Below are 17,226 nucleotides of genomic sequence, written 5' to 3' on the forward strand. Positions count from 1 at the left end.
GGTCTTCCCAATGGACAAAGAGTTGTGGGACTGAACAAGATTTCTCTGGGAGAGAGTGTAATAAGAGAAAAAACAGAATGTTCAGAAAGGAAAACCAAGACAGTCTGATGCCAAGAAAGGAAGAGGGAGAATGTGTTGTAGGAGAGAGTTGTCAACAGCAAAAAATGCTGCAAAATCAATTATGGGGACTGAACACATATTTGTTGAACAAATGAATGAATGAAAGCAAGCCAGCCCTTGGTTTTGACAGTCATCTCTCCTCAGTAAGAAGAATGGCCAGTTACCTTCAGACAAGAGAATTTCAATAAGTTTTACTGCATCCTTTCCATAAAAACACATTTCTGCCTCCACAAGTCATCCTGTCCATACGCAGACATCCTTCTCTGCTTCCCCTAGTTCCCCCATCTTCCTTCCCAGTTTCCGCAACCCAAGCAACACACCTTCGGTGCCAAGGGAGACAGGAAACTCCAACTAGAGTTTCCACTTCATTAACAACTCTGCCTGTGGCTCCTCTTACATAAGGGGATATGTGGCAATGGGGTGGGAGAGGAGGCTGAGTTCTAGCCCCAGCTGAGCTCCTAACTAGCTGTGTGACTTTGGACAAGGTGCTCAACCTCTCGGGATCTAGGCTTTGACATAGAGAGGAGATAGGTCCATCTGGAATCCAGATAAGTTTTGAATGTCCCTTTGAGCTCTCAAGTCTACGACATTATTCCCAGCAGGTCCTTGCAACACCCTCAAAGAAGGAAGTGAGTGTAAGACCCAGAAAAATGACCGACAGACCTCTTCCCGGGGCGAAATGCCAGGGCAGGCGGGGTGTACCATGAAAGTGAGAAAGCGTTGCGCGGGCCTCGAGGATCACCAGCGAGCAATCTCACTCCCAAAGCTGGGAAGGATCCCAACAATCCCGAGGGTGACTCTCACCCCGCACCCCATCTTTTATAGACTCCCAGACGGCCGAGAGGCTCTAAAAACCCCTGCGGGAAAAATAAAGATTTCTTTCCCAGAGTCCTGCGCTGCTTTGCAAGTCGGATTCCGGCAGACACTATCTGCAGACCGATAATGACACAGTCTTTGGAAGGAGCGACTGTTCTCGCCTCGCTCGCTCCGAGTTCTGGGGACGCCTGGCTGCCCGCGCCGTGCCCCGACGGGCCGGCGTCCGACCCCGGCCGGAGCTGCCAGGCCAGCGGCGCCCTCGCCCCCGGGCCTCCTCCCGATCCGTCGGCCCCGCTGCGGTCTGCAAACATTTCCTGCCCCCACCCCCACCAGGAGCTTCCCAGTTGGAGAGAGTTGGTCGCGCAGCCGGCTCAGTGCTCGCAGTTGCCCCAACTCAGCTCCCCCGGCCGCCTGGCGCTGGGGAGCGGCCCCGTCTGGCTGCGGAGCAGCCCATCGGGGAAACCCAAGCGCCAGCACCAGTGGGGAGTCCATCGGTAAGCCCAGGACTCGGGCGAGGAGGGGGACAACTGGCGGGGTGCCCGAGGCCCTGCTCCCTTCCCCATCGTTACCTGCTCGCTTGCGGGGGTGTCCCGGGGCTGCCGGCCTCTCCCGGCGCTGTCTCCCCACGCAGTTGCCCATGCTGGCTCCTCAGCCAGTCCCCATGCACCGGAGGCGGCGGGGTGGTCGGCTGCTCCGCGGACGGCGGCGTCCCGGGTCAACGGCTCCGGCCGCCCGGCATCGGGCGCTCCCCGATCTCCCCCCGGGGGCGCGCTCAGCCCTGGCGCTGGCTCCGCCAAAACTTTGCGGGCCAGGGGAGAGAGGGAGGTGGCAGACTCCCCAGCACGGTCCCAGGTGGCCGGGCCAGGGGGGCCCGCGACGGTGCCCGGCCGGAGACCAGCTCCGCTGGAGCGGCGGAGAGAGGGGGCGGGCACCGCGGCAGCTACTCCCGGCTCGCTCGGGGCACCAGGCAGGGGCCGGCCCCCTGGAGGCTGTCACTCAACTGCCTAACCCCGCCCCAGGCCGGCCCCTCTCCTTTCCGCCGGCTCTCGGTGCCCGCGCCGCCGCCGCCACCCGCCCCAGGTGCGCATGTGACCGACAGCACCGCCCCCTCGGGCTGGGCCTGATTTTCTCATTGGCTTACCCCGTGGTGCGTACCGCCCCTCTCCCCACCCAGTCAGGTGCCCGCCCCGCCGCCCGTCTCCCGGGGAGCCGGGCTGGGAATTATTCGCCCTCAACGGCCTCCGGCTGCATGCCCAACAGCCGCCTTCCCTCTGGGTGCCACCGCCCCATTCCAGGCCCCGCCCCTCCCTGGAACTGCCTAGCCAGAAGCCGGCAGGCACGTGACCCGGGGCGCCCCGCCCCCTTGTCCTTCTCCCGGCGATTGGCTCGGGAGGCGCATGCGCGGAAAGGCCGTCTCGTGCCACCGCCCATATCCCCTCCCACGGTCTCTAGTTCGCGTCATGGCCACCGCCGCGGCTGTGGAGGCGGCGGCGCCTATGGGCGCCCTATGGGGTCTCGTGCACGACTTCGTCATGGGTCAACAAGAGGGCCCCGCTGACCAGGTGGCTGCAGGTATGGCAGACGGCGCTGCGCGCCTTCCAAATGGGGGCCAACAGGAGGGAGCGGCCTCAGTACAGGCGCCGGGCGGGAAGGGAGGAGCGGGGTGACTTTGAGAGATTGGTCTCAAGGCTGCTTAATGAGCACCGCGAGCTTTAGAGCCATAACAAGTTGGAGAGTTGCCTGTGTCTTCCTTAAAACCATTTACACTTCTCATCTCCCTATAGCCAATTATAGGGAATCATTACATTTTACAGATGAGGAAACTGAGGCTCAGCGAGGGCAAGAGGACTTGCGCAGAGCTGCAGACCAGGCAGGAGGGGGAGCTGGGACTCGGACCCAGGCGTTCAGGTCCGAACCGGGTGCTCACGCCACGAAGCCACGCTGTTTGTGGGAGGTTGACGTGTGGAGGTGCATCCTCTCAGCGTCTGCTCCCGTCGCGTGGCATCCTGGGAGTGGCGGATGGCCCCGCGCTCTGACTGGCTGGAATTAAGAGGAGGCGAGGAGACGGGCCAGGAGGAGCTGGAGATGTTCTGGGTGTCCTCCTTAAGACTTTCTCTCCGTTTCTTGCTAAAGTTCTTGATTAATTTGCTCCATGACGTTTTATGTGGCGTTTGTTTTTATCTTCTTCCCAGACCCCCACTTTCCTGCTTTTGACCATTTCAGAGATCTCTTAGTTCAGACAGCTTATCTAAAATTAGAATAAAACGATTTCCAGGCTTCCGTGGAGTTCTGAGACTTTGCTCTTCTAGGAAAAAAAAAAATCTACTAAAAAGTTATTGAATGTTAGGAGGCCTTCAGATCTTGGGTTTAAGTAACAATATAAAAATTATCTAATGAGTAGTTTTTTAAAAAAAATTTTGGAAATTTCGCATGCTTGGAGAGAAGTAAGGACACATTTCTCTTGCAAATTGAGCGTATTAACCTTTAGAATGTGTAAGAAAAGAATAGTGAATCTGCTAGAAATACAATACTTTGTTCGTTAGCAGTATTCCACTTTAATTGAATCATACCACTATTGTTGAACACATATTATTCCCCAAACATGATGCAAAGCAATAGGAATATAAATACAAATTAGGTTAGATCTGTGCCCACCAGGAACTTATAGTATGCTGGGAGAGGCAACCATTCTGTAAGAGGTGTGTGCAGCGTCGTTTGGAAGCATCAAGGAGCAAATACCTGGCACTGCCACCAAACTTAACATCTTACAATTTTATGAAATGTAGTGTGTTACAGTGTCTTAACAATGTCATTTTCCCTCATGTTTTATTATGAAAATTTTCGAATATCCAGCCAAGTATAAAGAATTTTATAAGGAACACATCACTTAGGATCTATCCTACCATTAACATTTTAATATTACTTGCTTTATCGTATAGCTATCCATCCATTTAAATTGCAGATACCTGTACACTTTCCTTTAAATACTTCGGCATGCATGTCTTTGACTAGAGTTTGTTGACGGTTTATTTTGGTGTAAAACGAAATATATAAATCTTTAAGTGTACGTTCACTGATTTTGACTAATGCATACACCTGTACAATCCAAACCCCTACCAAGATATAGAATATTACTATATCAGTGCCATTTGTGACGAGTCTTTCACATTTATACAATATGAAAACAATAATTTTGGATTTTTTGGATTCAGAACATATTTTGAAAAGACATCTTGAATGTCTTATCTTAAATAACGACTTACCTTGAATAAGGACTGCAAATTTTTCTCTTTTTTTTTTTTTTTTTTTTTTTTTTGAGACAAGGTCCTGCTTTGTCTGCCAGGCTGGAGTGCAATGGTGAAATCATGGCTCACTGTGGCCTCGACCTATGCTCAAGCAATCCTCCTGCCTCAGCCTCCCGAAGTAGCTGGGACAACAGGGCGTGTGCCACTGCGCTCGGCTAATTTTTGTATTGTAGTGACAAGGTTTCACCATGTTGCCTAGGTTGATCTCTAACTCTAGGACTGAAGCCATCCTCCCATCTCAGCCTCCCGAAGTGCTGGGATTACAGGCATGAGCCACTGGGACTGCTAAATTCTTATAAACGTTTTTGCAAAATTTATATTTTTGTTTCTTTCTGAAAAAAATGGTCTAAACCGTTGCTTAATTTGAATTCAACTCAACTGATTTAAGACTGTAACACCAGCCCTGTTGTAATTTAGCCCTCCTAAGAAAAGAAAGTTGGTGGTGGGCACAGTGGCTCATGCCTGTAATGCCAACACTTTGAGAGAACAAGGTAGGTGGATTGCTTGAGCCCAGGAGTTTGAGACCAGCCTGGCCAATATGGTGAAACCCCGCTCTACTGAAAGTACAAAAGTTAGCTAGGCATGGTGGTGCATGCCTGTAATCCCAGCTACTCAGGAGGCTGAGGCTGGAGAATCGCTTGAGCCTGGGAGGCAGAGGCTGCAGTGAGCGGAGATCACGCCCCTGCACTCCAGCCTGGGCAACAGAGCAAGACTCTGTTTCAAAAAAACAGAAAGAAAAGAAAGTTGGGGCCGGGTGCGGTGGCTCACGCTTGTAATCCCAGCACTTTGGGAGGCCGAGGCGGGCGGATCACGAGGTCAGGAGATCGAGACTACGGTGAAACCCTGTCTCTACTAAAAACACAAAAAATTAGCCGGGTGTGGTGGCGGGCGCCTGTAGTCCCAGCTACTCGGAGAGGCTGAGGCAGGAGAATGGCGTGAACCCGGGAGGCGGAGCTTGCAGTGAGCCGAGATTGCGCCACTGCACTCCAGCCTGGGAGACAGAGCGAGACTCTGTCTCAAAAAAAAAAAAAAAAAAAAAAAAAAAAAAAAGGAAAGTTGGTACAGAGGAATAGTAACAGATAAAAGTTGAAGAGGTTTGGTAGGGTTGGATTATGTATAACTTTGGATTCCAGGCAGAGGAATTTGAATGACCTATTATCTGTACTAAGAGTTATTGTAGATCCTTGAGCCCCGGAGCCATAAAATGAAAACGAATTTGACAAGGATTAAGTTAATATTGTCAATCTTAGATCACAGCCCTAGTTAGGGTTGTTGAAGGATAACAGTGTTGAAGAGTTTATAGAATAAGATGTGCTTTCTAATCCTTCAGCCTAAATCAAGCTTTGTTAGCGCCAAAGGGACCAGCTAGCTTCCTGTTCAGTCACTCAGAGTAGCAGCCTGCAAATTTAAATGCAGAAGGAGCACCCTTTGATCACAAAAGCAGCTGCTGCCACCTTTGTTTTGTACCTGGGTTCCTAGTGAAAGTGTCAGCTGTAAAGAAGCTGCAGGCGATGGGAGGGAAATAACCTGGCAGCCTAAGGGTTAAAGGCCTCTTGGGCAAGCCTTCAAAGCCTGCCACTACCTGGCCCCAGCCTTTTTTTCTCACTGCTCCCTGGACATTTAATTCCAGGCAGCCACCTTTATTCGTAGTTCCCTGAGTGCTTTCCTTCCCAATTCCCTTCACTAGCTCTGTGTAATCGAAGTTAGACCTGAGAGTCAAGGCCCAGCTTCAGTTCCCTACCCCTCCCCAAGTGTTTCCTGATTAACCCAGCCAGACAGCATCTCATATGTCAGAATCTTTGTAGTACGCACTTCTCAACCACTCATGTATTTAGTGGACTAGTTTAGTAGCTGTTGCTGTATACATCTCCACATCCTACCCTCCCAGTTGTACCACCAGAATCTCCTTGAATTGGCATCAGTAGGTACACAATAAAAACTACTTGAGTTAATGCAATGAGAAATGTTGAAGGAAGAATCTGTGGAATTTGAGTTCTGACTAGTTATTATAGGGCTTGAAGGAGATAGAGGACTCTAAGAAGACCCCAAGGTTTTGAACCAGAGGATGAGGAAAAGAAATACTTTGTCCAAAATTAGGACAAGAGCTGATTTTCACAGAATGTGATTTTTGAACACGTTGAATTTGCAGGTGATGGATATAATTTTTTTCCTTTTAGTTATTTGGATTTTCCTTCATTTCAGTCTTTATTGTATTGTGTTTTTCCATATTTGTGATTCCCTAAGAATACCACTATTTCTTAAGTCAAAGTATTAAAGAACAGTAAAATACAGTTTAGTGAAATATGTGAGGCATTATCAGCAGAAAGGGCATTTTGAGAGCTGGATTGGAACTTAGTCCTGAATGGGATTTTTCTCTCTCGTGCTCCTTCTCATCCTCCCACCCTACCCGCTTCCCCTCACTTCCCTTTGGCTGCTAGTCCAGATTCTCAAGAGGCTTCAACTCCATCAGACAGAGATCTGTTTGTGCATTCTGTGTCAATGATCACATAAATACTCCTTTGACTTCTCAGTGCCCCAACACAAACTGGTGCCTTGCTAAGGAAAGTGTGGGTAGTTAGGAGGTGCTAGTAGGTCCATTTTTAGAGAGCAAATCTTGAACGTGTTGGAAAATCTTAGACCCTCCTATAAAGGAAAATGAACTTACACTGATTTTTTCCTTGATACCAGCGAAAATACCCTTAGGAAAATTAACTCTCTGTTAGCTTTCTTCATCCCAGGAGTCCAAGTGCATAATTAATAGTATTTCCAGGTATTCTGGGTGTGGTGGTGGTGGTGGTGGTGGTGGTGGTGGTGGTGGTGGTGGTGTGTTGTTTTGAGATGGAGTTTTGCTCTCGTTGCCCAGGCTGGAGTGCAATGGTGCGATCTCTGCTGACCGTAACCCCCGCCCCCCGGGTTCAAGTGATTCTCCTGCCTCAGCCTCCCGAGTAGCTGGGATCACAGGCATGCGTCACCACGCATGGCTAATTTTGTATTTTTAGTAGAGATGGGGTTTCTCCATGTTGGTCAGGCAGGTCTCAAAACTTCCGACCTCAGGTGATCTGCCTGCCTTGGCCTCCCAAAGTGCTGAGATTACAGGTGTGAGCCACCATGCCAAGCCTGGTTATTTTTAATTTTGGATACTTTGCACCATTAAAAGAATTAATCACTTAAAGTTAATGGCCCATGGTCCATAAACCTAGGAATTTTACTTCTTTCTCATGCTAACCCAATCTCTGTTTATATCACTGTAGTAACACAGAACTTGTTACACTGTGATTGTTTTATTTATTTATTTTAGAAGCAGCGTCTACTCTGTTGCCCCAGCTGAAGTGCAGTGCGACCTCGAAGAACTTCTGGGCTCAAGTGATCCTCCGGCCTCAGCCTCCAGAGTAGCTGAGACTACAGGCCCATGTCACCACACCTGGCTAATTTTTTTTGTAGCGAACAGGGCCTTGTTTTGTTGCCCAAGGTGGTCTCCAACTCCTGACCTCTAGCAATCCTCTAGCCTCAACCCACTGTGATTGTTTTAAATGTCTTTCTGGGCTAGGCATGGTGGTTCATGCCTGTAATCCCAGCACTTTGGGAGGCTGAGGTGGGAGGATTGCTTGGGCCCAAGAATTCGAAACCAGCCTGTACAGTATAGTGAGACCTTGTCTCTACAAAAATCTTTAAAAATCAGCCCAGCATGGTGGTGTGCCTGTAGTTGCAGCCACTTGGGAGGCTGAGGTAGGACAATCACTTGAACCCTGGAGGGAGAGGTTGCACTGAGCCAAAGATGGCACCACTGCACTCCAGCCTGGGTGACAGAGCAAGACTCTGTCTCAAAAATGAATGAATGAATGAATGTTTGTCTTTCTGCTCCAGCAGACTATGGACTTCCCCAAAACTCCCTGCCCATATTTCTATCTTAAGCCCTAACATGGTACCCTATTTATAATATTCAGTAAATGTTGAATGAAAACATGTAAACAAACATACGGCTTTTTTTTTTTGAAGATGAAGTCTTGTTCTGTTGCCCAGGCCGGAGTGCAGTGGCACGATCTTGGCTCACTGCAGCCTTCACCTCCTGGGTTCAAATGACTCTCCTGCCTCAGCCTCCGAAACAGCTAGGATTACAGGCCCATGCCATCACGGCCAGCTAATTTTTCTATTTTTTTTTTTAGTAGACACAGGGTTTCATCATGTTGGCCAGGCTGGTCTCAAACTCCAAACCTCAAGTAATCCACCTGCCTCGGCCTCCCAAAGTGCAGGGATTACAGGTGTGAGCCACTGTGCCTGGCCACCATCTTCCTTACTCTTTTTTACTGTCTTGTAATAGCTTTATTATCTCATTTTTCTCTAATTTTTTCTTTCTTTTCTCTTTTTTTTGAGACAGAGTCTCGCTCAGTCGCCCAGGCGAGAGTGCAGTGGCTCTGTCTCCACTCACTGCAAGCTCTGCCTCCTGGGATCACGCCATTCTCCTGCCTCAGCCTCCCAAGTAGCTGGGACTACAGGCACCCGTCACCACGCCCAGCTAATTTTTTTGTATTTTTTTAGTAGAGACAGGGTTTCACTCTGTTAGCCAGGATGGTCTCGATCTCCTGACCTCATGATCCGCCCGCCTCGGCCTCCCAAAGTGCTGGGATTACAGGTGTGAACCACCACACCCAGCCTCATTTTTCTCTAGTTTTTTCTACTTTTGTACTCTTTTTTTTTTTTTTTTTTTTTTTAGATTGAGTTTCACTCTTAGCCCAGGCTGGAGTGCAATGGCATGATCTCAGCTCATTGCAAACTCTGCCTCCCAGGTTCAGGTGATTCTCCTGCCTCAGCCTTCGGAGTAGCTAGGATTACAGGCATGCACTACCACACCCAGCTAGTTTTTGTGTCAGTAGAGACAGGGTTTCGCCATGTTGGCCAGGCTGGTCTCAAACTCCTGACCTGAGGTGATCCGCCCACCTCGGTCTCCCAAAGTGCTAGGATTACCGGCATGAGCCACCGTGCCCGGCCTTATACTCACTTTTATGTTTGTGCTGCATTAATTCAAGAATTTTGTGAAAGCTATATGAAGACTAAAGGGCTTTGCCAGGAGAGTTCACCCACATACTGGATTCAAGGAATCACATGCAAATGGCTATTTATTTGTAATTATAAAGCAGCCATTTTCATATTAATGTACGCAGAATGCTGAAGAAGCATTTTTCTTTTTTTTTTTTTTTCTTTGAGACGGAGTCTCGCTCTGTTGCCCAGGCGCGATTTCAGCTCACTGCAACCTCTGCCTCCCAGGTTCAAGCAATTCTTCTGCCTCAGTCTCCTGAGTAGCTGGGACTACAGGCGCACGCCACTACGCCCAGCTAATTTTTGTATTTTTGGTAGAGATGGGGTTTCACCATATTGGCCAGACTGGTCTCGATCTCCTGACCTCATGATCCACCCACCTCGGCCTCCCAGAGTGCTGGGATTATAGGCGTGAGCCACCACGCCCGGCCTTTACCTCAATTTTTTTTAAAAATGAAAAAATAGAAGGTACTGAATGGGCCCTATTTGGCACTTCTTGTTTTAGAGCCTTCGTTCCAAACATAGACCCTAGCCTGGCATCCACGGAGGGTTTTGATGGTATTGCTGAAGAAAAATGATTCAGTTCATTGATATCCTTTGCTATTAACAGTTGTTAGTCCCCTGCGGCGTCATCTGTACAATTGTTAACTCCTTCTGTGCCCATTATTGAAATTAGTTTTTGGATGGGTTGTTTCAGCAGAGTTTTCTGTACTGTAGCCAGGCGGTTCCAAGAAAGTACCCTTTTCTACCTTCCCAAATGTTGCAATGCCCTTTTGTGGTTCGTAACCCAGAAATAGGTGTTTCAGTTCATGTAAGTGTTGCCATTAAGGAATTGGGTGTAGAACCCAACTTGGTTTGTTTGGCCTGTTAGTCTGGCTGCTACCCCTTCCCCCACCCTTACAGTCTGCTCATTTTTTCCCTTGGCTCTTTCTCAGGAGCTGGGGCAGCAGCTGGGCCTTCCACATCCTGGCACAAGTGGGCTAAGAGTGCCTGATGTCTAAATTGGTGCCAGTCACGAGCTATAAGTCCTAACTAGAGCTCTCATTTTCCTCAGTCTTATTGGACGACTTCTTACTGTGGTGCTAGAGTGAGCCTCTGTCCAGCTCAGCTCATAACTGTTGCTGCGAGACCACAGACTTTGGGAGAACCGGAAGTTTAGTTTAGGATTTCTTCAGACCTCTTTTTCACTTTTTCCAGCATTGGTGCAAGCTGACTAGTTAAGGTTCTGCATTTAGAGGTAGGTGGATTAGGAACCCAGAACAGGCTGCTGGAAGTAATTCTCTGGTTGTCACACCTTATTTAGCTATAAGTGGTTTTTTTTTGTTTTTTTTGTTTTGAGACAGAGTCTCGCTCTGTTGCCCAGGCTGGAGTGCAGTGGCGCAATCTCGGCTCACTGCAAGCTCCGCTTCCCAGGTTCACGCCATTCTCCCGCCTCAGCCTCTCCGAGTAGCTGGGACTACAGGCGCCCGCCACGATGCCCGGCTAATTTTTTTTTGTATTTTTTTAGTAGACATGGGGTTTCGGCCGGGCGTGGTGGCTCACGCTTGTAATCTCAGCACTTTGGGAGGCCGAGGCGGGCGGATCACAAGGTCAGGAGATCAAGACCATGGTGAAACCCCGTCTCTACTAAAAATACAAAAAAATTAGCCGGGCATGGTGGTGGGCGCCTGTAGTCCCAGCTACTCGGAGAGGCTGAGGCAGGAGAATGGCGTGAACCTGGGAGGCGGAGCTTGCAGTGAGCCGAGATTGCGCCACTGCACTCCAGCCTGGGCGACAGAGCGAGACTCCGTCTCAAAAAAAAAAAAAAAAAAAAGTAGAGACGGGATTTCATTGTGGTCTCGATCTCCTGACCTCGTGATCCGCCCGCCTCGGCCTCCCAAAGTGCTGGGATTACAAGCGTGAGCCACCGCGCCCGGCAGCTATAAGTGTTCAATGTGAACCAAAGCCTTATGAAGATGGTTAGCCTTTTACCCTGTTTCTCCCTTGAAAATACATTCTAAGATGCTTCTCTTCAATATATGTGAGTTACTATTGTGCTGCTAAAATTGCATTTAAAGGCCAGGTGCAGTGGCTCACATCTGTAGTCCCAGCACTTTGAGAGGTCAAGGCAGGTGGATCACTTGAGCCCAGGAATTTGAGACCAGCCTGGGCAACATGGCAAAACCCTGTCCCCACAAAAAAATACAAAAATTAGGCAGGCATGGTGGTGCGTGCCTGTAGTCCCAGCTACTCAGGAGGCTGAGGTGAGAGGATCACTTGAGCCCAGGAAGTCGAGGCTGCAGTGAGCTTTGATTGTACTACTGCACAGAGCTAGACCCTGCCTCAAAAAAAAAAAAAATCCAAATAATATAGGTAGATACTCCTCCCTCCAGGAGGTGGAGTTTAATCTTCCCCTCCCCATTGAATGTGAGCTGGACTTAATGAATACCTTACAAATAAAAGAGTACCAGAAAGAGAAAAGTAGTAACTGTATAGTGCAGAGACCTGGCAGACATACCTTAACCAAGTGATCAACATTAACATTGCCAGTAATGGAGAAGCCATGTGACTATCTTATATCCCTGATATGATATGATGAGAAGGGTACTTCACCTCTGTGATACTCTTTTTTAAACCCATAACCCCAGTCTAAACATGAGGGAAACATCAAACAAACACAAATTGGGGAACCTTCTATGAAGTACTTCTTTAAAACTATCAAGGTCATGAAAAACAAGGAAAGACTAAGAAACTTTCGCAGACCAGGAGAGACTAAGAATTCAAGATGACTGACTGCAATTTGGTATTCTTAATTGGATCCTGGAACAGAAATTTGGCATTAGTGGAGAAACTATTGAAATCTGAATAAAGCCTAGAGTTTAGTTAATGGTGTGTATCAGTGCTAACCTAATCTCTTAGTTTTGACACTCGTACATAGTTTCACAGATGTGTGCCATGTAAGATGTTAACATTAAGAGAAACCGAGTGACGGCTATACGGGAACTCCGCACTGTCATTGCAACTTTGCTATAAATGTAAAATTATTCCAAAATGAAACATTTCTTTTAAAACAATAGTCTACCTCTCAACCCTTATTTCTTTTTTTTTTTTTTTTTTTTTTTTTGAGACGGAGTCTCGCTCTGTCGCCCAGGCTGGAGTGCAGTGGCGCAATCTCGGCTCACTGCAATCTCCGCCTCCCGGGTTCACGCCATTCTCCTGCCTCAGCCTCTCCGAGTAGCTGGGACTACAGGCGCCCGCCACCACGCCCGGCTAATTTTTTTGTATTTTTTTTTTAGTAGAGATGGGGTTTCACCGTGGTCTCGATCTCCTGACCTCGTGATCCGCCCGCCTCAGCCTCCCAAAGTGCTGGGATTACAATCGTGAGCCACCGCGCCCGGCTTCAACCCTTAACTATGCATTTTCCCTCCCTGAAGGCAACAAATGTTATTAGTTCCTTTTATATCTTCCAGAGATGTAAATAAATGCAAATAAAAACAATCCCCTCTCCCTTTAAAAACAATGCTAAGCACATATTATATACACTATTTATACACACTGTTCTTTTAGATCTTGACTCATTATCAGTATACATATAGCTTCAGTCTTTCTTCATTTGTCTTTTTAAAAGTAGCTACAGGCCAGGTGCGTTGGCTCACGCCCGTAATCTCAGCACTTTGGGAGGCCAAGGCAGGTGGATCACTTGAGCTCAGGAGTTCGAGACCAGCCATAGGCAACATGGCGAAACCCCCATCTCTACTGAAAATACAGTCCAGCCTGGGCAACAGAGCAAGACGCTGTCTCAAAAAATAAAAATAAAAAAGATTAAAAAATAAATAAAAGTAGCTACAGAGACTTCCATTGTATGGATGTACTATAATTCATTTAACTGGTTTCTTATTGATGGGCATGTGTTGTTTGCAGTCATTTACTGTTACGAATAATGCTGTATTGAATAACGTTATACATGCATTATTTTGCACTTTTACAGTAAGTTAGCCCTCCATATCTGTGTGTTCTGCATCCTTGATTCAAGCAACTGCAGATCAAAAGTACTTGGGAGAAAAAATTGCAGCTGTACTGAACATGTATAGACTTTTTTCCTGTCATTATTCCCTAAACAATACAGTGTAACAGCTATTTACGTAGCACTTAGATTGTATTAAGTATTATGAGTAATCTAGAGATGATTTAAAGTATACAGGAGAGTGTGCATAGTTTGTGTGCAGATACGCTACCATTTTATATAAGGGTCTTGAGCATCCACAGATTTTAGTATCCTCAGGAGGTCCTGGAGCCAATCTCTCATGTATATACCAAAAGATGACTAGATAGCTAGAGGATAAATTTCTAGCTTTCCTGGGTTAAAGCCTATATACGCCTAGAATTCTAAAGATGTTATATTGCCCTCAATATAGGGTTGCACCAGTTTATAATCCTACCTACAATGTTTAAGAATGTCTATTTCTGAATACCATGACCAAACATAATATATTGCTAAGTTTTTTGTCTTTGCCGGTCTGTTAGATTTTCCTAAAAAGTTTCTATGTGGTTTAATTTACATCTTTTATTGTGAATATGGTTGAGCACCTTTTCGTACATACTTGTTCCTTTTACGTGGAATGCCTGTTCATTTTTTTGTTTTTGCCCATTTTATTTTTTTAATTTTATTTATTTATTTATTTTGAGACAGATTCTCACTCTGTCACCCAGGCTGGAGTGCAGTGGCACGATCTCAGCTCACTGCAACCTCTGCCTCCCGGGATCAAGTGATTCTTGTCCCTCAGCCTCCCGAATAACTGGGATTTACAGGCATGCGCCACCACACACATGTTTTGCCATGTTGGCTAGGCTGGTCTCAAACTCCTGGCCTCAAGCAATCCACCTGCCTTGGCCTCCCAAAGTGATTACAGGCATGAGCCACTGTGCCCGGCCTGTTTTTGCCCATTTTAAATTGTTGGCCTTTTCTGCATTGATTTGTGGGAACTCTTTATATATTGGTAAACTGGCCTTTTGTTATAAGACTTGCAATTTTTTTTCCCAGTTTGTCCTATGATAATTATTTTTACCTTGTAGAAAATCTGACTTTTTAAAACCAATCTTTTATGGCTTCTGAATTTTATCTTGTTCTTAGAAATTTTCTCATATTTAAAAAATGTATTTTGGTGAAAGATTTAAAGCCAATGTTTGTTTTTGTTTGTTTTCCAAATTGGTTCCAGGACCAGTCATTCTAACACTATTTATTGAATAGTCTTTATTTTTCCCATTAACTGAAATAGGATTTTAAAAATCATATTCTCATATGTATTTGTGTCTCTGGACTTTCCATTCTATTTTTGTACCATTGATTTCTTTGAATATGGATTGAAACTACACTGGTTGTTTTTTTTTTTTACTTTTATTATGGGAAATTACAAGTATATTCAAAAGTGTATACTTTTTATTTTTCTTCTTTGTTGTTGAAAATGTACACTTTTAAAATGTGACCATATAATAATCTCTTAATATCTGGAAGGGCTACCTTCTCCCTGCTTTTCTATTACTCTTTTTCACAACTTGCCTGTCTAATTTTATATATATATATATATATATTTTGCACTTTAATTTCAGGATAAGCTTATCTAGTTTCCAAAAGTATTCTATTAGTGTTTTTATGGTGATTATCTTAAAATTATAGATTGATATGGGAGATTTGTCATCTTGAGTCTTTCAAAGATATGAGATGCCTTTCTATAAAGTTTCCTTTTCAGATCCTCATTAGTGCTTGTTTTAAAAAACTCTTTTACCAATTTCTCCCCATTTTCTTCTGTACTTTGCAGCCACCATTCTACTCTCTGCTTTTGTGAATTAAACTTTTTAGATTCTGCATATAAGTGAGATCATAGGATACTGTATTTGTCTTTCTCTTCTGGCCTATTTCACTTAGCAAGATGTTCACCCAGGTTCATTTGTGTTGTCCCAAGTGGCAGGATTTTGGCCTGGCACAGTGGCTCACGCCTGCAATCCCAGCACTTTCGGAGGTTGAGGTGGGCGGATCACCTGAGGTTAGACGTTCAAGACCAGCCTGGCCAACATGGCGAAACCCCATCTCTACTAAAAAATACAAAAATTAGCCAGGCATGGTGGCATGTGCCTGTAATCCCAGCTACTTCGGAGGCTGAGACAGAGAATTGCTTGAAACCGGGAAGTGGAGGTTGCAGTGAGCTGGGATCACACCACTGCACTCCAGCCTGGGTGACAGAGAGAGACTCTGTCTCAGGAAAAAAAAAAAAAAAAAAACACCAAGTGGCAAGATTCCTTTCTTTCTTATAGCTGAATAGTATTCTGTTGTATATGTGTACACACACGTCACATTTTCTTTATTGATTTATCTGTTGACACTTAGGTTGTTACCAGATCTTGGCTACTGTGAATAATGCTGCAGTGAACATGGGAGTACAGACATCTCTACAGATACTGATTTCATTTCCTTTGGATATGTACCTAGTAGTGGGATTGTTGGGTCATATAGTAGTTCTATTTTAAATTTTTTAAGAAACCTCCATGCTGTTTTCCATAATGGCTGTACTAATTTACATTCCCACCAACAGTGTACAAAGGTTCCCTTTTCTCTTTGTCTTCACCAGCACTTGTTATCTCTTGTCTTTTTGATAATAGCCATCCTAGCACATATGAAGTGATATCTCACTAGTGCTTTAAAGTTTTCATCGTCTAGGTGCGGTGGCTTATGCCTGTAATCCCAGCAGTTTGGGAGGCAGAGGCGGGTGGATCACCTGAGGTCAGGAGTTCACTACCAGCCTAGCCAACATGGTAAAGCCCTATCTCTACTAAAAATATAAAAATTAGGGCCAGGTGCAGTGGCTCATGCCTGTAATCCCAGCACTTTGGGAGGCCGAGGCAGGTGGATCACGAGGTCAGGAGTTCGAAACCAGCCTGGCCAACATGGCAAAACCCCATCTCTACTGAAAATACAAAAATTAGCCAGGCATGGTGGTGGGCACCTGTAATCCCAGCTACTTGGGAGACTGGGGCAGAAGAATTGCTTGAACCTGGGAGGCGGAGATTGCAGTGAGCCGAGATCATACCATTGCACTCCAGCCTGGGTAACAAGAGCAAGACTCTATCTCAAAAAAAAAAAAAAAGAAAAAGAAAATACAAAAATTAGCCGGGTGTGGTGGCAGGCGCCTGTAATCCCAGGTACTCGGGAGGCTGAGGCAGGAGAATCGCTTGAACCCAGGAGGCGGAGGTTGCAGTAAGCCGAAATTGCACCATTTCACTCTAGCCTGGGTGACAAAAGAGAACTCCATCTCAAAAATAAATAAATAAAATAAAGTTTTCATCATTCAGATTTTCACATATTTTTATTAAGTTTATGTCTAGGTTGGGCGCAGTGGCTCACGTCTGTAATCCCAGCACTTTGGGAGACTGAGATGGGAGGATCATTTGAGCCCATGAGTTCAAGACCACCAATATGGCGAAACCCATCTCTACAAAGAAATACAAAATACTTAGCCAGGGGTAGTGGCACATGCCTTTGGTCCCAGCTACTGGGGAGGCTGAGGTGGGAGGATCACCTGAGCCTGGGAGGCTGTGATTACACCACCGCACTTCAGGGTTCAAGCGATTCTCCTGCCTCAGCCTTTTCAGTAGCTGGGACGACAGGCACATGCCACCACGCCTGGCTAATTTTCTGTATTTTTAATAGAGACAGCGTTTCACCATGTTAGCCAGGATGGTCTCAATCTCCTGACCTCGTGATCTGCCCACCTCGCCTCCCAAAGTACTGGGATTACAGACATGAGCCACCGCACCTGGCCAAAACAAAAGTTTTTATGTAGTGTATTTTACCATGATTTTTAAAAATGAGGAAAAAAGTTTATATCCAGGTAGTTTTTTCATTTTTCTTTTTTCACTATTATAAACAGGGTCTTTTTCCTTATATCATTTTACAGGCTATTGTGTGTATATATATATA

General features: G+C 46.1%; 2 protein-coding genes across 13 annotated transcripts in view; one reads left to right on the top strand and one right to left on the bottom strand.

Annotated features, from left to right (window-relative positions):
* The window catches only part of UBTD1 (ubiquitin domain containing 1), a 70,316-nt gene extending 68,338 nt beyond the window's left edge, over positions 1-1,978 (bottom strand). The window contains exon 1 of the mRNA XM_003255295.4: positions 1,506-1,978. Within this exon, the coding sequence (XP_003255343.1) occupies positions 1,506-1,575 (70 nt within the window). The 5' untranslated portion in view covers positions 1,576-1,978. The remainder of the gene's footprint in view (positions 1-1,505) is intronic.
* A 195-nt stretch (positions 1,979-2,173) lies between these two features.
* Positions 2,174-17,226, top strand: part of MMS19 (MMS19 homolog, cytosolic iron-sulfur assembly component) — a 42,456-nt gene continuing 27,403 nt past the window's right edge. For 2 of the 12 annotated variants that reach the window (XM_004087566.3, XM_030808897.1), the window contains exon 1: positions 2,174-2,508. In XM_004087566.3, the coding sequence (XP_004087614.2) occupies positions 2,334-2,508 (175 nt within the window). In that variant the 5' untranslated portion in view covers positions 2,174-2,333. The remainder of the gene's footprint in view (positions 2,509-17,226) is intronic. The other 10 variants (XM_003255281.4, XM_030808864.1, XM_030808874.1 and 7 more) reach the window with 7 other exon arrangements.

This window comes from Nomascus leucogenys, chromosome 3 (assembly GCF_006542625.1).
Source record: "Nomascus leucogenys isolate Asia chromosome 3, Asia_NLE_v1, whole genome shotgun sequence".
NCBI classification, from domain to species: Eukaryota; Metazoa; Chordata; class Mammalia; order Primates; family Hylobatidae; genus Nomascus; species Nomascus leucogenys.